General features: G+C 44.3%; 1 protein-coding gene across 1 annotated transcript in view; it reads right to left on the bottom strand.

Annotated features, from left to right (window-relative positions):
• Positions 1 to 307: 307 nt before the first annotated feature.
• Positions 308 to 26,458, bottom strand: part of GLP1R (glucagon like peptide 1 receptor) — a 383,473-nt gene continuing 357,322 nt past the window's right edge. Inside the window, exons 11-13 of the mRNA XM_077490401.1 lie at positions 25,405 to 25,543; positions 6,197 to 6,238; positions 308 to 2,221 (exon numbers count right to left, since the gene is read on the bottom strand). Coding sequence (XP_077346527.1) covers positions 2,084 to 2,221; positions 6,197 to 6,238; positions 25,405 to 25,543 — 319 coding nt within the window. The 3' untranslated portion in view covers positions 308 to 2,083. The remainder of the gene's footprint in view (positions 2,222 to 6,196; positions 6,239 to 25,404; positions 25,544 to 26,458) is intronic.

Here is a 26,458-nt window from a genome sequence, read left to right as displayed (position 1 = left end):
TGGGAGCTAATAGTGGGGGGAGGACTGGATCTCATGACAGAGGACTGGTGTGGTTTGGAGTTGATGGTGGGGGAGAATTGGAACTTTTAGTAGAGGGGTAGCGGTGATATGAGCTAATGGTGAGGAAAGTTTGGAGCTCACGGCAGAGAGATGGTAGGGAAGCTGATGGTGGCGGAAGACTGAAGCAGAGCAGGTAAACGAAGACCTTAAAGAGGAAGTAAACCCTGATGGGCTTACTTCCTCTTTGATGGGCTACTATGCATCGCATCGCATCGCATACTACCCCATTATGTGTAACTTACCTGACACAGGAGCCAGCGAAGTCACCGCTGTCCCCTGCAGTTCAGAGCGTCCATCTTCTTGGTGGGTCTCCGTGGGTCTCGCTGCTCCGGCGCTGCGATTCGCCGGAGCAGCGATGACGTCACTCCCGCGCATGCGCACGGGAGCTGACACTCGCGACATATCGCCGCGATCTGTGGCTTACCCAGTGCGCCTGTGGCTGTCTTCAGGTAAATATCTCCTAAACCGTATAGGTTTAGGAGATATTTCTTGGACCTACAGGTAAGCCTTAATCTAGGCTTACCTGTAGGTCAAAGTGGTTTGTAAGGGTTTACAACCACTTTAATGCCACGTACACACGGTCAGAGAATCCGAAGGAATGCGTCTTATCGGACCGTGTCGTCAGATAATCCGACTGTGTGTGGTATGCATCGCACTGATTCCGTCCGAATCTCCCTCGGACCATATTTTCCAACATGTTGGAAATATTTCCCGACCAACTGGGCCGGTCGGACCTAATCCGATCATGTGTAGCGAATTTTGATCGGACAAAGTGCCACGCATGCTCAGATCAAATTCCTACATCAAAGCTATTGGCTACTAGCCTGAATGTAGTCCCATCGTAACGAAATTACGTCACCGCGTTCTTGTCAACCGCTAAATCAGACAACTTGGCCCGACCGTGTGTATGCAACAGTTTCGGACACAATCCGTCGGACAAAATCCGACGGGCAAAATCCGACGGATTTGGTTGACAAAATCTCCGACCGTGTGTACGTGGGCTAAGAAGGAGAAAAGACAGATGAGCAAGCTCTTGTTGCATCACGAGGGAAAAGCCCTTTTTACCACTTCTGACCTACTCCGCTATAACTTTGTCACATGTGAATTTTAATTTTACAACTTTTTGAAATTTTTCGTAGACATCGTACAATCTGGACATCCACTTTTATAGTAAATCGTAGAATGTCAACCATTCCTCGGCTGTTTTCAATGTAAGTACTTCTCAACCATGACTACCATCCTCATCTGCTGAACATAAACGACATCTTTTATACCAACTGCATTCTATGCAAGCTAGAAAAACTGTGGAGGTGTTTTAGAAAATGGAAAAGAGTTTGACTTAAAAAAAATCCATAATAATGCTATGTGGTCTACTTTAGCTATGTGTTCAGTTCCTTGTGAGTTGTGGTCCTGGAATGGTTAGCCCCAATATTTGTGATTGAAAACAATTCACATTCTCCTTGCAAAAAAGTCACGAGAAAAGTTTTTTTTTGTTGTTTATACCTGGCGACGCATCTGGAAAGTGAAAAACAAAACTCCGAAAACTCTTTCAATCTCTCAAGTTCTAGAAAGAGAGTTAAATCAATGTGAAAACATGTCTACGTGATACATTCATTGTGGTCCTCCTGGTCACAGAAGGTTTGTGTTCGTTGAACATGGACGGTACATGATAGCTTGACAATATAAAGACCTGTATCAACTTTAATCCATCCTGAGACTTGTGTTTAAAACGTTATTCTTTCGTGTTCTGTAGTAACATGCTATGCGTGCCACCTCCACACGTTAGATGTTGGTGGAAACTTTTCCAATCTTGGAATTTCCTTGGCCTTTCCGTGTCTAAAATATGTCTTGACTTCTGACTCGTGAGATTGTGACTATCGTCTGAAAAATACATATAGAATGGCCTTCTTTTTTTTTTTTGTCTTCCTGTGCAAATCACTGGACCTCGTGGAGTTTCCTTTGATGACTCCAAAGTTGGTGACACTGTTGCCGTCACTATCCATCTGTCCATGAAAAGATGCTGCTAGACGCTGCTACCCACCGTGACTCCACTGCTCAGGCTGTTGGCTGGGAATTTGATGGGTTTCATGCTGCTATCTCTCTGACTATATAAGTTCTCCAATCTCCATCGTTCCCAACGTCTCTGAAATTCAGCCTGAACCTAAAAGAGAAAAATGGACTTCAATGGACTTATGGGTAGATTTTAGATATGCATTTACAGTGCCTTGCGAAAGTATTCGGCCCCCTTGAACTTTTCAACCTTTTGCCACATTTCAGGCTTCAAACATAAAGATATAAAATTTTTATTTTTTGTGAAGAATCGCCAACAAGTGGGACACAATTGTGAAGTGGAACGAAATCTATTGGATTTTTGAAACTTTTTTAACTAATAAAAAAATGAAAAGTGGGGCGTGCAAAATTATTCGGCCCCCTTGCGTTAATACTTTGTAGAGCCACCTTTTGCTGCGATTACAGCTGCAAGTCTCTTGGGGTATGTCTCTATCAGTTTTGCACATCGAGAGACTGAAATTCTTGCCCATTCTTCCTTGCAAAACAGCTGGAGCTCAGTGAGGTTGGATGGAGAGCGTTTGTGAACAGCAGTTTTCAGCTCTTTCCACAGATTCTCGATTGGATTCAGGTCTGGACTTTGACTTGGCCATTCTAACACCTGGATACGTTTATTTGTGAACCATTCCTTTGTAGATGTTGCTGTATGTTTGGGATCATTGTCTTGTTGGAAGATAAATCTCCGTCCCAGTTTCAGGTCTTTTGCAGACTCCAACAGGTTTTCATCCAGAATGGTCCTGTATTTGGCTGCATCCATCTTCCCCTCAATTTTAACCATCTTCCCTGTCCCTGCTGAAGAAAAGCAGGCCCAAACCATGATGCTGCCACCACCATGTGTGACAGTGGGGTTGGTGTGTTGAGGGTGATGAGCTGTGTTGCTTTTACGCCAAACATATCGTTTTGCATTGTGGGCAAAAAGTTGGATTTTGGTTTCATCTGACCAGAGCACCTTCTTCCACATGTTTGTTGTGTCTCCCAGGTGGCTTGTGGCAAACTTTAGACGAGACTTTTTATGGATATCTTTGAGAAATGGCTTTCTTCTTGCCACTCTTCCATAAAGGGCAGATTTGTGCAGTGTACGACTGATTGTTGTCCTATGGACAGACTCTCCCACCTCAGCTGTAGTTCTCTGCAGTTCATCCAGAGTGATCATGGGCCTCTTGGCTGCATCTCTGATCAGTCTTCTCCTTGTCTGAGCTGAAAGTTTAGAGGGACGGCCAGGTCTTGGTAGATTTGCAGTGGTCTGATACTCCTTCCATTTCAAAATGATCGCTTGCACAGTGCTCCTTGGGATGTTTAAAGCTTGGGAAATCTTTTTGTATCCAAATCCGGCTTTAAACTTCTCCACAACAGTATTACGGACCTGCCTGGTGTGTTCCTTGGTCTTCATGATGCTCTCTGCACTTTCAACAGAACCCTGAGACTATCACAGAGCAGGTGCATTTATACAGAGACTTGATTACACACAGGTGGATTCTATTTATCACCATCAGTCATTTAGGACAACATTGGATCATTCAGAGATCCTCGCTGAACTTCTGGAGTGAGTTTGCTGCACTGAAAGTAAAGGGGCCGAATAATTTTGCACGCACCACTTTTCAGTTTTTAATTTGCTAAAAAAAGTTTAAAATATCCAATAGATTTCGTTCCACTTCACAAAAAATAAAAATTTTATATCTTTATGTTTGAAGCCTGAAATGTGGGAAAAGGTTGAAAAGTTCAAGGGGGCCGCATACTTTCGCAAGGCACTGTATGTGTAAATATATATATATATATATATATATATATATATATATATATATATATATATATATATATATAAAATATAATATTATTATTATTCCTATGCATTATTTTATTTATGCACTCATATTCATATCACATACTGTATAACTTTTATTTCTAGCCTACATGAAAGGAACACTTTCATTGCCCTCACAAGCCTAAAATCGAATAAAGCACCTGTGATCAAGAACAATATGCCAGTTAGGAACGTGTAGCGCTCCTGCTCCTCTTTCCAGCATCCTGGTTTTGGCCTGTTTGTCTGTCCACCTGCAAGATGATTGATGCGGCCAGTCTCTGGGTGTAGACCAAACCTGATTTAGGCCAGCCAAGCCTGCAGTTTCATGCTCGTGATATTGCGTTTGTAACACGTGCTCCAAGCAGGGCTGGATTAACTTAGGGGCTATTGGAGCTGCAGCTCCAGGCCCCTACTTTAATATAGGTCCAGCCACCCGAAAAAGGACACGCTGCCCATGGAAAGCAATGGGCCAACGGGAAGAGATCTACCCTGATGGGCCCTGCATTCCACATAGACCGCCCGGGCAGGGTGGTGGGATTGATAATGGGCACTGCATGAGCAAGAGTCCTAACAGAAGCCTGGAGCACGCCAATGCAGGGCGCTTACAGAAGTCTGGGGCTTCCATAGTGTTAGGCCTGCGCAGCTGCACTCTTTCAGCTCAGAGTGAACGCTGATGCACGGTCCTTACAGAAACTTGGCAAATCACATGCCAGGCTTCCCTAGTTTTATGCCTGTGTGGTTGTGCCCTTTTGGGCGCATGCCAGCACAGGCTCTAGGAAAGCAGAAGGGTGCCCAGTAAAAGGTCCACCAAAAGCCTCAGCACCAAGCACATGATGCTCTTAATCTGGCCCTGGCTCCAAGCTCTCAGTTTGTCTGCTCTGCTGATTGGATTTCCCTTTTTATGACCTCATATGGGATATCGACTACTCTCTGAACTCTGCCTGCCTTTTGAATATGGATTTGACCCTGACTACTCTGAACCTTGCCTGCCCTGTACCTGGACTGTCATGGAACCACTCTGCCTGTCTGCCAACCGCAAGTACCTGCTGTGCTCAGTTCGTGCCTGCTCCGACGTGGTAGCCATGCGCTATAGCATTATGTATTATTCCTGGGGGCAACCAAGTACCGGTGGGCCTGCTTGCCTAATGGGAAAGGGGCTGCTGCTATAGGTGAAGAACACAAAAGCCAGCTATAGTGCCTGCGTTGAGGGCAAGCATGACAATGCCTTTCTCCTTGTCCATAGAGGTTTTCACTTGCTATTTTGGAGTCAAGCACTCACTTTATCTGCTTCTGTATCAAGCAACCTAATATTAAAATTGGGTGCCTACAAACTCATGAACCTAAGATGTCCATTGTCAACCAGGGTTCCATGCAACCCTATGGTTCATCTAGGGGGGGGGGGTGGCTAGGAGTTCCTTGTGCTCTGACTAACTGACCTCCCTTCTGATGGCTCTGCATAGTTCCAGGTCCAACCTCACCCGGCAGAGGCATTGTCATTTTGGCCACCTCTGTGGGAGGGGCATTCTCTCTACCTACCTCCACTAATGTAAGGGGCGTTTTCCCAGTGACCCCCTTTTATGTGCAAATTCCCATAAAAATAGCACTCACATTGTTTAGGTGCTCACAAGCACCATGATAAATGTGCATATCACAGCATTCACAGTGCTCAGATTCCAGTATTTCCCAAATGTGAAGACACCATCCAGTAGGCCGACCTCTACGCATTTCATCACAGGGTCACTTGACTTCGTCAGGGGGATTTTCCCTATGACCCCCCCCCCCCCTGTTGGACTAATCATACTAGGGGTTCTCCGAGACCTGGAAATTATTTCAAGGGTTCCTCTGGGATAAAAGGTTTAAGAAAGGCTGATCTAAGATATAGACCGGTTGGGTACCACATCTCTAATTTCAAGATACTTTTCGTAAAAAGATAGTTGGACTTTAGCGGTAACAAGCAAAATAACATATTTTTTTTCATAAATTACAATCCATATGTAATGATTGATATAAATATTACCAAGCTAAAGGTTCTATTTAATGAATCGGTTTATATTTTAACACCGCCTGTGATGTTTTGCCTTACACCATTATACCATTACTTCATTATCCCAAGTAAAATATTTTTGTACACTGACAGCCAATGAAGCGATCACTGTACGCTCCGATGGAGATGACACCAATCTGCTGTCGCTGATTCACGGGGCTGGCCAGGCTCCTCAGGTACCGCATCTGAATTACTTCCCCAAACAAAGATCTGTTGTGTCTTACCTCATTGTTCATGAAGCAGTACAAAACCGCAACCATCAATCCCTGGAAGAGAAGAGAAGGATGTGAGAGCCAATAGTTCCCGAACACAGATGTATCAATCATTGGTAAATGCATTTCACTCCAAATAAATCCCATCTCTGTGATTACAGCCAAGCACAATGTACATGAGCAACCTTTTTCACCCAGTGATAATCCGATCATTGAAGTAAATTTGCAACAATTTAATCAGCCCAATACCGGATACTTTTACCCCTTTCCAGTCCAGGCCAATTTTCTATTTACACACTTTGAATGACAACTACTCAGTCATGCAGCACTATAACCAAATACATTTTTTTAGCAATTTTGATCATTTTTTGAGACAGATAGAACTTTCTTTTGCTAGTATTTATTCACTTAAGCCCCGGACCATTTTGCTGGCCAAAGACCAGAGCACTTTTTGCGATTCGGCACTGCGTCGCTTTAACTGACAATTGCGCGGTCGTGCGACGTGGCTCCCAAACAAAATTGACGTCCTTTTTTCCCCACAAATGGAGCTTTCTTTTGCTGGTATTTGATCACTCCTGTGGTTTTTAGTTTTTGCGATATAAACAAACAAACAAAAAGAGACAATTTTGAAAAAAAAGCATTATTTTTTACATTTTGCTATTATAAATATCCCCCAAAAATTTCTAAAAAAAACCCATTATTTTCCCTCAGTTTAGGCCGATACGTATTCTTCTACATATTTTTGGTAAAAAAAAAAATCGCAATAAGCGAATGATTGGTTTGTGCAAAAGTTATAGCGTTTACAAAATAGGGGATAGTTCTATTGCATTTTTATTAATCATTTTTTCTTTTACTAGTAATGGCGGCGATCAGCGATTTTTATCATGACTACGACATTATGGCGGACACATCGGACATTTTTGACACATTTTTGGGGCCATTGTCATTTTTACAGAAATCACTGCTATACAAATGTCCTATGTAAATGACACTGGCAGTGAAGGGGTTAACCACTAGGTGGCAGTATATTGGTTAAGTGTGTCCTGGGGTGTGTTTCTAACAGTGGGGGTGCGTGGCTGTGTGTGACACGTCATTGATCACCGCTCCAATGACAGGGAGCAGAGATCAGTGACACTGTCACTAGGCAGAACAGTAGGGATGAGCCGAACACCCCCCTGTTCGGTTCGCACCAGAACCTGCGAACAGACCTAAACTTCGTGTGAACTTTAGAACCCTATTAAAGTCTATGGGACTCGAACGTTCACAATCTAAAGTGCTAATTTTAAAGGGTAATATGCAGGTTACTGTCCTAAAAAGTGTTTGGGGACCCGGGTCCTGCCCCAGGGGACATGGATCAATGCAAAAAAAAGTTTTAAAAACGGCCGTTTTTTCAGGAGCAGCGATTTTAATAATGATTAAAGTGAAACAATAAAAGTGTAATATTCCTTTAAATTTCGTAGCTGGGGGGTATCTATAGTATGCCTGTGAAGGGGCACATGTTTCTGGTGCTTAGAACTGTCCCTGCACAAAGTGTCGTTTCTGCAGGAAAAAAAGTCTTTTAAAATCACTTGCGGCTAAATTGTCGGCTCCCCGTAATACAGAGAACACTCAATGAGTGTTCTCTGTATTAGCCGACAATTCATTCATTCATTGATTAAAAAAAAAAAAAAAAAAAAGCGTGGGGGTTCCCCTAAATTGAATTACCAGGCCCTTCAGGTCTGACATGGATATTAAGGGGAACCCCGTGTCAAATAAAAAAAAAAATTGACGTGGGGGTCCCCCTAAAAATCCATATCAGACCCTTTATCCGAGCACGCAACCTGGCAGGCCGCAGGAAAAGAGGGGGGGACGAGAGAGCGGCCCTCCCTCCCTCCTGAACCGTACCAGGCCACATACCCTCAACATTGGGAGGATGCTTTGGGGGTCTGTGACCCCTCAAAGCACCTTGTCCCCATGTTGATAAGGACAAGGGCCTCATCCTCACAACCCTGGCCGTTGGTTGTGAGGGTCTGCGGGCGGGGGGCTTATCAGAATTTGGAAGCCCCCTTTAACAAGGGGACCCCCAGATCCCGCCCCCCCCCCCTGTTTGAAATGGTTAGGGGGTACAAAAGTACCCCTACCATTTCACAAAGAAAGTGTCAAAATGGTTAAATAAGACAAACACACTTTTGAAAAATTCCTTTATTAAAAATGAAAAAAATAAAAAAAAGATTCCAGCGGTGCTAATCCACTCTTGCTATCCAGCGACGGGTCTCCGGGGTCCAGCGATGGATGATCATATCCAGCGACGGGGGATCTCTCAGTCCAGCGTTGTCCATACATCCTTCTTCTGTCTCCACTCCGGAGACAATGCAGAGAGCCCAGCGCTGACGTTTCTTATATTAGGAGGGCGGGGCCACCCGTCACCTGACCCCGCCCCTATGACGCTGGAGAGGGAAGCCAGGGGTTCCCCAGTGACGTGTGGGTGACCCCGCCCCCTCTGATGTAACGCAGGTTTCCGTTACATCAGAGGGGGCGGGGTCACCCACGCGTCACTGGGGAACCCCTGGCTCCCTTCACCAGCGTCAGAGGGGGCGGGGTCAGGTGACGGGTGGCCCCGCCCTCCTAATATAAGAAACGTCAGCGCTGGGCTCTCTGCAGTGTCTCCGGAGTGGAGACAGAAGAAAGATGTATGGACAGCGCTGGACTGAGAGATCCCCCGTCGCTGGATATGATCATCCATCGCTGGACCCCGGAGATCCGTCGCTGGATAGCAAGAGTGGATTAGCACCGCTGGAATCTTTTTTTTATTTTTTTCATTTTTAATAAAGGAATTTTTCAAAAGTGTGTTTGTCTTATTTAACCATTTTGACACTTTCTTTGTGAAATGGTAGGGGTACTTTTGTACCCCCTTACCATTTCAAACAGGGGGGGCGGGATCTGGGGGTCCCCTTGTTCAAGGGGGCTTCCAGATTCTGATAAGCCCCCCGCCCGCAGACCCTCACAACCAATGGCCAGGGTTGTGAGGATGAGGCCCTTGTCCTTATCAACATGGGGACAAGGTGCTTTGAGGGGTCACAGACCCCCAAAGCATCCTCCCAATGTTGAGGGTATGTGGCCTGGTACGGTTCAGGAGGGAGGGGGGGCCGCTCTCTCGTCCCTCCCTCTTTTCCTGCAGCCTGCCAGGTTGCGTGCTCGGATAAAGGGTCTGATATGGATTTTTAGGGGGACCCCCACGTCAATTTTTTTTTTTAATTTGATGCGGGGTTCCCCTTAATATCCATATCAGACCTGAAGGGTCTGGTATGGATATTTGGGGGGACCCCCACGTCAATTTTTTTTTTAAATTTGACACGGGGTTCCCCTTAATATCCATGTCAGACCTGAAGGGCCTGGTAATTCAATTTAGGGGTACCCCCACGCTTTTTTTTTTTTTTTTTATCAATGAATGAATGAATTGTCGGCTAATACAGAGAACACTCATTGAGTGTTCTCTGTATTACGGAGACCCGACAATTTAGCCGCAAGTGATTTTAAAAGACTTTTTTTCCTGCACAAATGACACTTTGTGCAGGGACAGTTCTAAGCACCAGAAACATGCGCCCCTTCACAGGCATACTATAGATACCCCCCAGCTACGAAATTTAAATGAATATTACACTTTTATTGTTTCACTTTAATCATTATTAAAATCACTGCTCCTGAAAAAACAGCCGTTTTTAAAACTTTTTTTTGCATTGATCCATGTCCCCTGGGGCAGGACCCGGGTCCCCTAACACTTTTTAGGACAGTAACTTGCATATTACCCTTTAAAATGAGCACTTTAGATTTCTCCCATAGACTTGCATAGGGTGTTCCGGCTTTTCGAATTTGCTGCGAACAGCCCAAATTGTTCACTGTTCGCTGAACAGGCCAACAGGCAATGTTCGAGTAGAACATGAGTTCGACTCGAACTCGAAGCTCATCCCTACAGAACAGGGAGATGCTAATGTAAACAAGCAACTCCCCGTTCTGCCTAGTGACAGTGTCACTGATCTCTGCTCCTTGTCATTCCTCCCCGTGAGATGATCGAGTCCTCGGGACCCGCAATCCGACTCACGGAGGTCCTGACCGGCCCGCACGCAATGGCACAGCGGCACATTTAAAGGGACGTACCTATATGGCCATTTGCCTGTCATTGCCATTCTGCCAAAGTATATCGGTGTGCGCAGGTCGGGAAGTGGTTAATTGCTTCCCGCCTGGCCTATTGTAATACAACAGCTGGGACGGGATGCTCTTCCATTCTGGGTGGACATCATATGACGTCCTTGCTTTGTCCACACAAATCAGTGCACCGGCCTATTGCTGGTACCATGTGATCGCTGTAACCAATCACAGCAGATCACATGACAATTGTACACAGTGAATAGCTTCCATTCATTGCCATTCATTGTGTACTATTACTTTGCTCAGTGCGATTGGTCACAGTGATCACATGATACAGACAGGGCCAATCACAGCGATACACAACAGTATACATTTGATGGATAGGTTCCAATGGTTGCTTATAACAGTGATTATCATGTGATTAAAAAAAACTGACCACCTCCCCAGAATAGTACTATGGAAACACTGTACTGCCCCGATCACAGTATATATAAAAAGACAATTCTAAAAAAAAAACAAAAAATTTTTAATAAAAAAAAAAAAAATTGAAGTAAATTGAAAAATATATATATATTTTTTTATTTTTTTTTAACATACTGTCACCAGTGTTCCTGCCACACCAGTTATATAATGCCGCAGTACTGCACTGGTGAAAATATGTAAAAAAATAAAATAATTTTTTTTATAATTTTCCAAAAAGTGGCAAAAATGTACAAATTTACACATTGCCGTTACTCTTTCTAAATATCTTGGACTGTCTACTTTCCAAAAAGGGGTATTTGTGCCGTCCTGGAATTTTCAGGCCTCAAGAAATTAGATCGGTACATCAGGATTGATCGATTTTCAAATATACTCTATATACCATAGTTTGAAGACTCTATAACTTCCCTACTTTCCTATAAACGAAATAATATACACCGATTTGGGTTATTTTTCCACCAAAGAAATGTAGCAGAATACATTTTGGCCTAAATTTATGAAGGAAAATTATTTATGTGCAAAATTTTATAACATAAAACGGTACCCCAGATGACGACTTGTTAGTTGAAACGCGTCGGGTGGACCTACCTACAAGCATCGCTTGTGTACCCGTACCTATATAAGCTTACTTATGATCATCTAAATGTGAATGTTCCATTTTAAAGGTCTTTTTATTAAATACTACCTCCAAACGGTATCACTCTATGCCAGTTTTTTTTTATTATATTACGCATGTCACACGGTTACCGAACCTCTGTCCTCTACATATTACGGTATACATCTTCTGCAATCCATTGATGCCTTGGCTCATTGATGTTGACCAACCGTTTTGGATCTAGGACCAGCTTTACCCACTGGGGTTATTGATTAACAAGCCTTTTAGGACTTGGGGGGTATATGCCTCTTCGAGTCAACGATTTCTGGTAAGCCTCCTCCTATCAATGATGGTGGTGTTTTGGGCTATTTTTCTATTCTAAAGGGCCACACCGGTGGTTGGATTGAATTCTTCTGTTCAATTTTTTTGGACTACACTTTTATGCTTTGGACTTTTTAATTAGCTTTCGAACAACCGGTTTTAGTATTTTTGTATTGTGTAAATGCAGTTATTTAATCATGCAATTCAATTCAATTTATTCAACAATTTATCCCTGCACTTTTCCATATATATACAAAATTTTACAGAAATAAAGAAAAATAATTTTTTTTCTAAATTTTCGTATTTTTTTTTTGTTTATTCAGCAAGAGATAAAAAAAAAAAAAGGAAGAAGACCCCAGTGGTGATCAAATACCACCAAAATAAAGCTCCATTTGTGTGAACAAAATGATAAAAATTTGGGTACAATGTTGCATTTGAGTAACTGTTGCACTGAGTAATTGTCATTCAAAGGGTGACAGCGCTGAAGGCTGAAAATCGGGCGGGGCAAGAAGTATGAGTAGAATCATAGGGGTCTGATAATATTATTATTATTATTATTATTATAGTTTACACAGTGCTTTACAATATAAAAAAAGGAGACAATACAGTTATAATACAATAAAATACAAGAAGATTAAGAGGGCCCTGCTCAGAAGAGCTTACAATCTAATAGGGTGGGACAGGTAGGACAAAAAGGTTGTAACTTTGGGGAATGAGCTGATGGAAGTGGTAGAAGATTAATTGGAGTTGTGATAGGCTTTCCTGAAGAGTTGAGTTTTCAGGGATCGCCTGAAGGTAGTAGCAAGACTAGGGGAAAGCCAAACCGGTGGAGGTAGCGAGTTCCAGGGGATGGGAGAGGCTCTGGACAAATTCTGGAGACGAGCATGGGAGGAGGAGGCAAGAGAGCTTGAGAGTAGGAGGTCTTGAGAAGAACGGAGAGGACGGTTTGGGTGATATTTGGAGACATGATTGGTGATGTAGCTCGGGGCAGAGTTGTGAATGGCTTTGTATGTTGTGGCTAGTATTTTGAATTTAATTTTATATATATATATGAGCGAGAGACTATTACTTTAAGAATTTGTAATGCACTTGCTTATCTCTTTTTAGACACAAAGTTTTCAGTCTATGATGACCTTCACCGCCAGATAAAAAGCGTGGTCACACCTAGATCACGCCCAGACTAAGCTTAATGCGCCTATATCTTATGCATGTTCATAACTATAAAATTGTATAGCCTGTAGATGTAACCTCAGAAAAAACTTTCACTATACTTGCTTCATAGTAGCTGAGAACTGTGTATTGTATTTCTCCACTGCAGTAAATAAAAGCACCTTATTTTTTTTACAAGATTTGGATCTACTATCTCATCTAAATAGTCTTGTTTGGAGACTCCCTAACCTGATTTAACAGGTATTTAGGTGGCTAATCACCACTGGATTGTTTGATATATAAATGAAAAAAATACCAACAATTTTTAAAATAACGTTTTTTTTTTTTCGTTTTTGTTATAAAAGTTTGCAAATAAGTAATCTTTTTTCATAAGATTAGGCAAAAATGTATTCTGCTACATTTCTTTGGTAAAAAGAACCATAAATCAGTGCATATTATTTAGACTGTAGGAAAGTTATAGCGTATGGGATATACTGTATATCTGAGAATTGATCAATCCTGATGTACTGATGGCCGATCTGATTTCTTGAGGCCCTAAAATGTCAGGACAGTACAAATATCCCCCAAATGACCCCTTTTAGGAAATTAGACAGTCCAAGGTATTTCTTTTTTAAAAGGTATGATGAGTTTTTTTAAGTTTTAATGTTTTGTCGCAATTTTTTGCTTGGATGGTGAAGAAGAGGGCATATCCTGAATGCTTGTCCTGAAAAATTATATATTAGGGCAAATAAAGTATCATTGACAGTACTCAATTGTTTCTGTCTAAAGGGCACTAACACAGCTACAATCACCTCTTGAAAAATGAAGAAATTAAATAAAATGTGGGTTTTTCGCACATTTTAAATTTTAACACATTATGTCTCACACACAGCAAGGGCATGCTTAGAGTAACAACCCAAAACACAATCATCTATGCCTTCCCGAGTATGAGGATACCACATGTGTGAGACTTTTTCATAGCCTAGATCAGAGGTGCCCAACCAGTGGCCCGGGGGCCACACGTGGCCCGCGGAGCCCCCTGATGTGGCCCGCGACCTCCTTCTGTTGGATGGCGGATTAGCAAGCCCAGATCATGGGTTGCAGACCCGCCATCCCGGAGCATCTGTGTTAATGAAGCCAGAAAAGCAAGCAGCTGCAGAGCAGAGCTGTATAAGCTGATGCTTCCTGTATAGCGTTGTCTCCTGCCACAGGTGGAGTGATACCAAATGCATTCTGCTGGGGACAGCAACAGCAGGCGATACTTTAATGGAAGACTGTTATTAAAGGTCAGTTAATTACTAAAATTGCAGTGTATATATAGGCATATCTGTGCAGTGGTTACTGGGCTGCTTTCAAACTGATCCACAGGTGCCGTGCACCTTCAGGTTACCTGCACTGAGGCATAGACTTCTGTTATTACCTGCGGGTTTGGTGAGCTTTCAGAAAGTGCACCACACCTGCAGGATATAATAGAAGTACATAGCAAAGTGTAGCTAAAGACACAAGTGCACTGCACTGCATTAGTGTGAAAGGCCCCTTTCACACAATCAGTCTGACTCAATCGGACCCTCCATTCACCTCTATGAAACTGCAGATGTAAACAGATTTGTGTCCTTTTACACCCGCCTACCTCCAATCTGATTCGTTAAAAAAAATGAAAAACAAGTAACAGAAGGGGATCAATCCCCTTCCGTCAGGGTGGATCGGAGGTCCCATAGAGTAGAGTGGATGGTGTCCATGTCCGCTCTCCACAGACCTGTCATCCGCCTGGGGGGGGGGGGGGGGGGGAGTGGACAGTGTGTGTCAGTGTGTTTTTTATTTTATTTTTTATTATTTTTACAATTTAACGTTTTAAATATTTATTACAATTCTTTTTTTATCAGCCCTGTTGGGGGGCTTTGGTGGGATATCAGTGGTGTAAACAGACCCCGACATCTCCCATTTAAGACAGGGAAAGGGATTGAGGACACAGATTCCCCAGTCCCTTTCTCTGCAGCCTCAGTTGCACTGAAGATGAATGGACAGGAGACAGCTGCTCCTGTTCATTCATAAACTGAAGCATCGTAAACATAGTTTACGATGCTCAGTTATGAATGGACAGAGTCAGTGATCACTGACTATGTTCATTCAAAAAGGAAGGAGTCCATAAATGACAGATTTACCGGCTCCTTCCTTCGCTCTCCATCCTGAAAGATACAGGACAAATGGGGCGGAGGAGCACAGAGGGGGGATCAGAGCACGGTGGGGGGTGTGACAGCATGGAGAAGGGAATGGAGCATGGAGGGGGGAGCCGAGCACAGAGGGGGGACTGGAGCATGAAAAAGGGAATGGAGCATGGGGGGGGAAGCCGAGCACGGAGGGGGGACAGGAGCATGGAGGGGGCTTAAGTATGGAGAAGAAGCCGAGGAGCATGGAGGAGGACACAGAGGGGAACTAAAGGATGCAGGGACAGTCAGGGGTGATTTGTGTGCTGCTATATTGACTTGTATAGAAGTCAATATAGCAGCTGAAAGCCACGGTGGGGGGGGGGGGGGGGGGAGGAAGAGAAGCGGCTGTCAGCTGCTATATTGAAATCCCTATATTGAAATCACTGAAGCGGCTGTCAGCTGCTATATTTGTAATGCCTGAAGATACTCGTTGGATTTTGGGCCTCTCTGGGTGGCTGTGAAAAAGTCTCACACATGGGATATTACTATACTCAGAAGGAGTCGCAGAATGTGTTTTGGCGTGTAATTTTAAGTATGACTATTAAGGTTGCCCCAAAGCCGATACTACTTGTACTCAAACAAATGCCCCGATGCTTTATCCAATACTAGGGCAGTCAAGAGTGATTGGTGCAGCGGTGGGGGGAGTTAAAAGCACTGATCCCCCTGTATAGATGTCAATATAGCAGCTGAAAACCACGGTGGGGGGGAGGAGGAGAAGCGGTTGTCAGGTGCTATATTGAAATCTATACAGGGGGATCGGTGCTTGTAACTCCCCCCCACCGATCACCCCTGACTGCCCCAGTATTGGATCAAGCATCAGGGCATTTGCTTGAGTACAAGTAGTACCGATTTCAGGACAACCTTAATAGTCATACTTAAAATTACACCCCAAAACACATTCTGCTACTCCTTCTGAGTATAGTAATATCCCATGGGTGAGACTTTTTCACAGCCACCCAGAGAGGTCCAAAATCCAACGAGCACCTTCAGGCATTACAGGGGCTTAAATTACACATCTAATTTTCTGACTACCTATCACATTTCTAGAGGCTCTGGAAAACAACAACAACCAATTGCGTCAAAACCAATGTGCTCTAATAGTCGCCTCTATATGAGTGATCAGGGAATATAGCTTAGTGTAGTGTCACCTATAGCAGTCCCAGTTCCTATAAGCCAAGCATGCCTAGCCTGCCGGTGCATGGCTGCCCCCCAGGCATGTTATGTTCTCTGACCAATATGTACAGGAAGCTGAAGAAAGGAAGAAGGGAGAGTTCCTGTGGTTCCATGAGTGCAGTTGTCCACAGGGGATGGCTGGGAATGTTGTCTCGTAGGAACATAATCAATTGAGCATGCAAATGGATCAGTTCAGGCCGCAGGCAGAGACACGGTCAGCAAACAGGCAAAGGATTGGTCCAGGCAACAGGTAGAAACATGGTCAATAAACAGACCAGGGTTAGTACAGACTACAATCATTGACATCAACTGTGACTGTGTCATAAGCATGTAGCGGTCCTGCTCCTCATTCCAGCATCCTGGTTTTGGCTGTGGCATTCTCCTTGTCTGTCTGTCCACCTGCAAGGTGATTGATGCAGTCAGTCTCTGGGTGGAGACCAAACCTAAATTTAAGCCAGCCAAGCCTGCAGTCTCATACTTGTGATATTGTGTTTGTAACACATGCGCCAAGCTTCCAGTTTCTCTGCTCTGCTGATTGGATTTCAATATTTATGCCTCGGATTGGATATCGACTATTCTCTGAACTCTGCCTGCCTTTTGACTATGTATTGGACCCTGACTACTCTGAACTCTGCCTGCCTTGTACCTGGACTGTTATTGAACCACTCTGCCTGCCTGCCAACCACAAGTACCTGTTTGCTTTGCTCAGTTCTTGCCTGCCCTGGCATTGTGTATAAGTCCTGGGGCAACCAAGTACCAGTAGGCCTGCTTGCCTTATGGAAAAGGGGGCTGCTATAAGTAAAGCTTTATGACTGGTGTGGCAGTGATAAGGGACACTGTAACTCTCGTGGTGGTTATCAGCAGGGCCAGCCTTACCAAAATTGTCCCTAAGTGGCAGTTTGGAAATGTGGTCTTGTGGGGGCAACCTGCCAATTTCCACCCCAGGCTGCTCTGATGTCCCATACAAAGGCTGCACCGCTTCCCTCATGCTTTGCACGTCCTCTGTTCCCTCCCTGGCTCAGCCAATGGCAGGCAGGCAACAGGAGTGGGCTCTGCATGGAAAAGATCATTTTGGGTGCAAAAGTTTGTAGGCTGTCAAGTGCCGCTGGTGGTGATGAAGGTTGGGCCCGGCGGGCTGCTTGTTAACTTCACCAGCTTGTGTATGTTCTGGGGCCAGACTTGGGCACTCGCACGGAGGAGGAGGAGAACACGGGCATGCGCTTAGGGGGTATAAGAACCAAAGCCATGGGAGAACTAATGTGAAGGGATTGACTTCTAATGTAAAGAGGGATTCTGACACAAAAGGGAGACAGCTGATGTTCAGTAGGAGGCTATTGATGTAAAGAGGGACTCTGATGTTAAAGGGGGACTTCTGATGTTAAAGGGGGACTTCTGATGTAAGTAGGGACTACTGCACAAAGGGGGACTCCTAATGAAAATACGGGGGACTTCTGATGTAAAAGGAGACTCTTGATGTTAGCATCAGAAGCCCCCTTTCACACTGTGAGCCCCCTAAGTATGGAGCTCCTGATGTTAAGGGGGGACTTAATTGGTTTTTTTTTGGGGGGGGGGCAGCATTTCCTCATATCATTCTTGAATGCAGACACCACAATGTCTTGGGCCAGCCATGTTTATCAGGGACTATATGACCAGTGTGACAGTGATTACGGACAGTATAATTGGTGTGCCGGTGATCGGGGACACTGTAGCTGCTGTGGCAGTGATTAGGGATGGATTCACACTGGATTCTCTCCTTCAGGTTCATGGAAGTGCCCCGGAAGGGCAACTTCATTTCCGCCAAGGTTAGAAGGAAGCACTCTGTGATGCATTAAGTCTCAGAAACATTAAATATGCAATTTTTTTAATCCAATCGTGGAAGAAGGAGGGGGGAGGTTCCAGGAGCAAGGCAGTTGCTTTACTGTGTGAAGGTCCACCTAAAGAAAAGGAAGCCTTATGCCGTGTACACACGACTGGACTTTCCGGCAGACTAGGTCCGACGGTCTTCCCAATGGACTTTCCGAACGAACGGACTTGGCCACACACAATCACCCAAAGTCTGACAGATTTGAACGTGATGATGTACCCTAGCGTCAGTTTTCATCCGTCGGACTAACATATAGACAAACGGATTTTACAACCGTGCTCGAGTCCGTTGGAAAGATTTGAAACATGTTCTTAATCTAAAGTCCGTCTGATTTTTCGACAGCAAAGGTCCGATGAAGCCCACACACGGTCGAATTGTCCAACGGATTCGTTCCATCGGACCTTTGCCTTTACCCCTTCCTTTTATGGAACCTGAAACGGGGCAAAACTAGGGTCGCCACCTGTTTGGGATTCACCTGGACAGTCCGGGTTTTGAATCATGTGTCAGGAATTCAAACGGACTGAAACCCAGACACATTATTTAGACTGGGCTGTGGCTCCTCAAGTAACCAAGATAGTCACACACACATCCAGGAGCTGCAATCCAGGAGCTGCAACTGCCTGTCTGGGGGGAGGGCGATGATATCACCAAGAGTAATCTGGCCACGCCCACTGTTCACTGGGGCACGCTATGTGCACCGCATTACTGCTCTCCTTGGAGCACCCAAAGGTGTCCCAGCACTCTAAAGTGTTCAGGTTTTACTTGAAGAAAAGGTGGTAACCCTAGGCAAAACTGATGTAGCATCCTCTTAGGTAGGTGCTAGAAGACAGTATAGTTTTTGGTCTTTCTGCTTACCAGGAAGATGTAAAATTTTGTGTGCTCTCTGCCTACCAGGGAGCAGGATCTATTGGTTAGGTCTGCTCATTGTACTCAAGTGCAGCTCAGCTTGTTCCGACTGTCCATCACTGGTCCAATAGGGAGGCATATTGGACAGTAGGGGGGGGGGGGGGTACCTGACAAGGGCGTGCACAGGCTTTGCTACAGCCCTGGCAATTGGCAGAGGAAAAATGCTGCGTTGCATGTTGGGATACTGTATATAAGGCCAGGGTACATGTGCTCAGAGTTAGTTGAGTCGGGGAGCAGAGCCCAGGAGGGAGGGTACGGCTGCCCTCTCCTCCGTGGAGGAGGCCATGCAGCCCTGGGTGTTCAACCCAGCGGCCTAGAGAGAGAGAAGCTGAACCCAGAGGTCCTGCAGAGCTGACTGGAAGGGGGGGGGGCACCAGGAAGGATCTGATTCTGCCTACAGTAAGTACAGATCTGGGTCTTTGGGGCCTGTTGAGTGAGGGCTGCCTCCTTCAGCTAGAAGAGTCAGTGGACGGGGGTCAGTAAAGGGGATGCTGGCTATGAAGATAATGTAGTGCATCGAGTGTGCTGTTCGTGAGGGCAAGGAGACTTGTGGCTGTATGGTCAACATATGGTGAGATCAAGCGAGAGTTGACCTTATCTCTTGTGAACAGTTCCATTTGGAGTATTCCACTTATCCCTTCTCCTATCCAAGTTCCAAAATAAAATACAAAAACACAAATACCCTGGACTGGTAACTAAGTAACGAGAAAGCAGCAGTAAGGGGTGGAATAAGCGGGAACCCCATAGCAACAAAGTGGGGAACTCTTGGCAACCAGGTGGGTAACCCTCAGCAGCTAAGTGGGAAATATATACAACCAGCTGCAGGTAACCAGAGAGAGGCTTGTGAAGTCAACACTCAGTGCTACACAAATAATTTATATACAATGTGTACATCAGCATCTGGAATAAATCAATTTTCAGGACAGCTGTCCTTAGATTGCTGTTGTGTTTATGACAGGTCAACTTTAACTTTGGTCTCCAAACTCTCCCCCCCCTATGGCAGTTTGGATGCCATTTCTGATGACTCTGCATTTCTTCCGGTATCTTAGCATTTCTCTGGAGTAAAAAACACAAGTCCGGCCTTTTGTTTTGTATCATTAAATTGGAGTCGTTTGTCACTCGGAGACGCGGTAACCACGGGTAATAGAGTGAGCGTCCACTGTGATTAACGCAGGTATATCATCTCAGATTGTGTCCTCCCTGGTGATGGTTAATGGAATCCAGCAATTGATGGGAATTCCTGAAGCGATGCCCGCCCTGGGGAATTGCCATGCTGTCATCTTCTTGGCACCTCACGATGGTGTTAACCCGCCAGGAGCTCCGTACACGTTCATTATTCTTCTCACCAGAAATCTCCTATGTTTTAACGTGGGAAACCAGCCAAAGCTTTTTTTCTAGTTTGGATACTACAGGGGGAATCTAGTTTTTATTGCCGTCCGTGTCCCTGTTGGGGTGAAGGTCTACCCTCAACATATCAGTCAACCTGTGGTACTCCAGCTTGAGGGCAACATGTTGAACACCCAAGATGGAGCTCTTCCCCCACAATATAGTTGGTACTTGCTCTAGAAAAGGGGGTAACCCAAGAACAACACACTTTCGTTTTCTCAAAAACAATTCTTTTTCCAATAGAATGAAATACAATTTCAGGGCAATAAGATCATTTAACAAGTACACATTTAACAGATTCCAAGCTCAGGACTTTAGTTCTTACAGGCTTCCCCCTTCCAGTCTTTAAAATACTATCTTGCCTAGCAACTACATACTGGTCTACATAATGGGTCTTCAGGGCACCTTCACTTGTCCCACTCGAAGGGGTAAGGAAGAATCCAGCCCTAACTGTCTTTGGACAAGCAAGTTACTATCCCTATCTACAAAGCCCTAACCCTTCCCGTACTTTTGGCTGTATGGTCAAAGCAGTGTCCTTCTACTACCAATCCGGTGAGGTCAAGTGAGAGTTGTCCTCATCCTTTGTGAATAATTCCAGTTGGAATACCCCACCCATCACTTCTCCTATCCAAGTTCCAAAATAAAATACAAAAACACAAATACCCTGGACTGGTAATTGAGTAACGAGCAAACAGGAGTTCCAAGCTCAGGGCTTCAGTTTCAGGACCAACAGATTCCAAGCTCAGGACTTCAGTTCTTGCAGAAAAGTGGGAATCGCAACAGGCTTCCTCCCTTCCAGTCTTTAAAATACCATCTTGCCTAGCAACTACATACTGGTCTACATAATGGGTCTTCAGGGCACTTGTCCCACTCGAAGGGGTAAGGAAGAATCCAGCCCTAACTGTCTTTGGACAAGCAAGTTACTATCCCTATCTACAAAGCCCTAACCCTTCCCGTACTTTTGGCTGTATGGCCAAAGCAGTGTCCTTCTACTACCAATCCGGTGAGGTCAAGTGAGAGTTGTCCTCATCCTTTGTGAATAATTCCAGTTGGAGTACCCCACCCATCACTTCTCCTATCCAAGTTCCAAAATAAAATACAAAAACACAAATACCCTGGACTGGTAATTGAGTAACGAGCAAGCAGGAGTTCCAAGCTCAGGGCTTCAGTTTCAGGACTAACAGATTCCAAGCTCAGGACTTCAGTTCTTACAGAGAAATAGGAATCACAACAGGCTTCCTCTCTACAAGTCTTTAAAATACCATCTTGCCTAGCAACTACATACTGGTCTACATAATGGGTCTTCAGGGCACTTGTCCCACTCGAAGGGGTAAGGAAGAATCCAGCCCTAGCTGTCTTTGGACAAGCAAGTTACTATCCCTATCTACAAAGCCCTAACCCTTCCCGTACTTTTGGCTGTATGGCCAAAGCAGTGTCCTTCTACTACCAATCCGGTGAGGTCAAGTGAGAGTTGTCCTCATCCTTTGTGAATAGTTCCAGTTGGAGTACCCCACCCATCACTTCTCCTATCCAAGTTCCAAAATAAAATACAAAAACACAAATACCCTGGACTGGTAATTGAGTAACGAGCAAGCAGGAGTTCCAAGCTCAGGGCTTCAATTTCAGGACCAACAGATTCCAAGCTCAGGACTTCAGTTCTTACAGAGAAATGGGAATCACAACAGGCTTCCTCTCTACAAGTCTTTAAAATACCATCTTGCCTAGCAACTACTTACAGGTCTACATAATGGGTCTTCAGGGCACCTTCACTTGTTCCACTCGAAGGGGTAAGGAAGAATCCAGCCCTAGCTGTCTTTGGACAAGCAAGTTACTATCCCTATCTACAAAGCTATCCCATCCTTACCAGGTGAGTTCCTGTCCCGATCTAAACTTCGTATTACAGGACTCCTTGGTGATGCAGGTTGTGACACAGAATGCAGAACATCTACACCCGAAAAAAAAGGCTCCCGAGAACTCTAAACTAGACACAGGCTCTCCCAAGATGGCACCCAGAGCCCATGGCAGAGGACACAGTGGTCCTATACTGGGCTCCTTCTAGTTCCAGTAGTAAATATTGCTTACATGATCACATACCTGGCAAAGAAAGACAATGGTAGAGTCACTGCATCACTTTCCAACACAGGTGATCTGGTGGAGCAATACCACCGCTCCTCGTGAACAACCGAACCTGCACAACCCACCTGCCTACAACTATATGTCCGGGGAAACCCAAAAACAAACATTTATTATATTGCAGCTTACCAATTATTAGATGTGATGACTGCATTAGTCTTCCTTCTTCCATTTTCATCTGGTGATCTGGCTAGTAAGTCTGTTGTTTTTCAAAAGCACAAACTCTCCAGCAGAATGTAACAGTTTACATGGATGAGGCAAACCATTAACCACTGACCGGTGTGCTTACAGTGATCAGCTTTTATTTGTGTAAAACCTTTATCCCGAAAGGAAAAAATAATGTTTGTAACTTCCTATGCAAGTGTGAGCTGGAGTTTGGCTTCAGTTTGTTAGTGTATTTAAATCTGCTAATACATTTAATACGCCACTCCCCCCAGACAAACAATGCTGCTGTCTGCTGTGCCTCCTGTGCTCCTTCCTCCAGAGTGGGGGGCGCTCTAATGCAGAAGGTGTATTACTGGCCTGATCAACAGGTCAAAACAGACGGGGGGAGCCTAGAAGAGAAAATGAATGCAGCCACCACATCTAATGATTGGTAAGCTGCAATACGTTACATTTTTGGTTTTGGGCTTAATAACTCTTTCATATTGGATAGATGGATGGATGAGTGGATGGATGGATAAATGGACAGATTAATGGATGGATGGATGGATTGATGGATAAATGGATAGCCTGATGGATGGATGGATGGATTTATGGACGAGTAGATTGATGGATGGATTGATGATAGAGTGGATTGATGGATGGATGGATGGATGGATGGATGGATGGATAGATAGATGAATAGATGGATAAATGGATAGATGGATGGATGGATAAATGGATGGATGGATAGATAGATGGATGGATAGATGCATGGATGGATGGATAGATGGATGAGTAGATGGATAGATAGATGGATAGATGGATGGATAAATGGATGGATGGATAGATGCATGGATGGATGGATGAGTAGATGGATGGATGGATAGATAGATGAATAGATGGATAAATGGATAGATGGATAAATGGATGGATGGATGGATGGATGCATGGATGAGTAGATGGATGGATGGATGGATGGATGGATGGATAGATAGATGAATAAATGGATAGATGGATGGAATGATGGATAAATGGATAGATGGATGGATGAAAGGATAGATGCATGGATGGATGGATAGATGGATAAATTGATAGATGGATAAATGGATGGATGGATGCATGGATGAGTAGATGGATGGATAGATGGATGGATATATGAATAGATGAATAGATGGATAGATGGATGGATGAAAGGATAGATGCATGGATGGATGGATAGATGAGTAGATGGATAAATGGATAGATGGATGGATAGATAGATGGATGGGTGGATGGATGAGTAGATGGATAAATGGATAGATGGATAGATGGATGGATGGATAAATGGATGGATGGATGGATGGATAGATGGATAGATAGATGCATGGATGGATGGATAGATGGATGAGTAGATGGATAGATAGATGGATACATGGATGGATAAATGGATGGATGGATAGATGCATGGATGGATGGATGAGTAGATGGATGGATGGATGAGTAGATGGATGGATGGATAGATAGATGAATAGATGGATAAATGGATAGATGGATAAATGGATGGATGGATGAGTAGATGGATGGATGGATAGATAGATGAATAAATGGATAGATGGATGGATAGATGGATGGATATATGAATAGATGGATAGATGGATGGAATGATGGATAAATGGATAGATGGATGGATGAAAGGATAGATGCATGGATGGATGGATAGATGAGTAGATGGATAAATGGATAGATGGATGGATAGATAGATGGATGGGTGGATGGATGAGTAGAGGAATAGATGGATGGATAGATAGATGGATGGGTGGATGGATGAGTAGAGGAATAGATGGATGGATAGATAGATGGATGGGTGGATGGATGAGTAGAGGAATAGATGGATGGATAGATGGATAAATGGATAGATAGATTGATGGACTGATGGATGAGTAGATGGATAAATGGATAGATGGATAGATGGATGGATGGATAAATGGATGGATGGATGGATAGATGGATAGATAGATGCATGGATGGATGGATAGATGGATAAATGGATGGATAAATGGATGGATGGATAGATGGATGAGTAGATGGATAGATAGATGGATAAATGGATGGATAAATGGATGGATGGATGAGTAGATGGGTGGATGGGTGAGTAGATGGATGGATGGATAGATAGATGAATAGATGGATAAATGGATAGATGGATAAATGGATGGATGGATGGATGGATGGATGGATGAGTAGATGGATGGATGGATAGATAGATGAATAAATAGATAGATGGATGGATATATGAATAGATGGATAGATGGATGGAATGATGGATAAATGGATAGATGGATGGATGAAAGGATAGATGCATGGATGGATGGATAGATGAGTAGATGGATAAATGGATAGATGGATGGATAGATAGATGGATGGGTGGATGGATGAGTAGAGGAATAGATGGATGGATAGATAGATGGATGGGTGGATGGATGAGTAGAGAAATAGATGGATGGATAGATGGATAAATGGATAGATAGATTGATGGACTGATGGATGAGTAGATGGATGTATGAATGGATAGATGCATGGATAAATAGATAGATAGATAGATGGATGGATGGATTGATGGATAGATAGATGGAATGATGGATGGATGGATGGATGGATAGATGAATAGATGGATGGATGGATGGATGGATGGATAGATGGATGGATGGATACTGCCCCCTGTTGGTAATGTGGTGGAATTACACTGAGCAGTACTTACCTGGAATGAGCTGAAGGAGAGTTCAAATAAAAGTTTGATGTATCGCACGGATCCCTTGGCGTGTTCATCGGTAATGAAGGCGAATATGATCTCGTGGGTCCCCAGCAGAGGGATCAGGGTCAGAGTGGACTTTGCCAGCCTGCAGATTATAAGAGCAAATCAGAAAGAAGGATTACCTGAGGATGCAGAATTACGGCTCCCTCCTTCTGGATACAAAGTGTCTGATGATCTGGTGATTCCTCTGAATATATACATGCAGAGTTTTTCAATCAGAGAATTATATGATTGGAATTTAGGCCCCATTCACACCTAGCATTCTGCAAACGCGCAATTTTGAGCGCCTATTTTCTTTGCTCACTTCCACACAACACCCACAGGACAGCCTATTCATTTTAATGGAGAAAAAAAAAAAAAAAACTACCGACTTCCAGGCGCTACCAGGTGTTCTGTTGAGATGAGTGGAGTGGCAACCTCAGCCTGGACTCCGCCAAGGCCACGCCCCCAACGCATTTCACTTTTTTACTAGTAATGGCGGCGATCAGCGATTTCTATTGTGACTGCGACATTGCGGCGGACACATCGGACATTTGTGACACATTTTTGGGACCATTGTCATTTATACAGCAATCAGTGCTATATAAATGCAGTGATTCCTGTGTAAATGACACTGGCAGTGAAGGGTTAACCAGTGGGTGGCAGTGTAGGGTTTAAGTGTTCCTAGGGGTGTGTTACTAACTGTGGGGGGCTGGGCTTTCATTTAGTGAACACTGATCTCTGCTCCAATCCCATGGAGCAGAGATCAGCGTCACTAGTTGCTAGGCAGAATGGGGAAATGCTGTTTACAACGGCATTTCCTCCATTCAGCCACCCCGTGAGACGATCGCGGGTATGCCCGCGGTGATCGAGTCCGCGGGACCCATGACTGGACTCACGGGGGTCCCGACCGGCACGCGAGTGCGCCGCCGGTGGAGCGCTCATGATGACAGGGCGGCAAATTTAAAGGGACGTACAGGTACGCCCATTTGCCTGCCCGTGCCATTCTGCTGACGTACAT

This window comes from Lithobates pipiens, unplaced genomic scaffold (genome assembly GCF_037356315.1).
Source record: "Lithobates pipiens isolate NorthernLeopardFrog02 unplaced genomic scaffold, aLitPip1_a1.2 Scaffold_18, whole genome shotgun sequence".
In the NCBI taxonomy this organism is placed as follows: Eukaryota; Metazoa; Chordata; class Amphibia; order Anura; family Ranidae; genus Lithobates; species Lithobates pipiens.
This window is presented reverse-complemented; position numbering and strand designations above follow the sequence as displayed.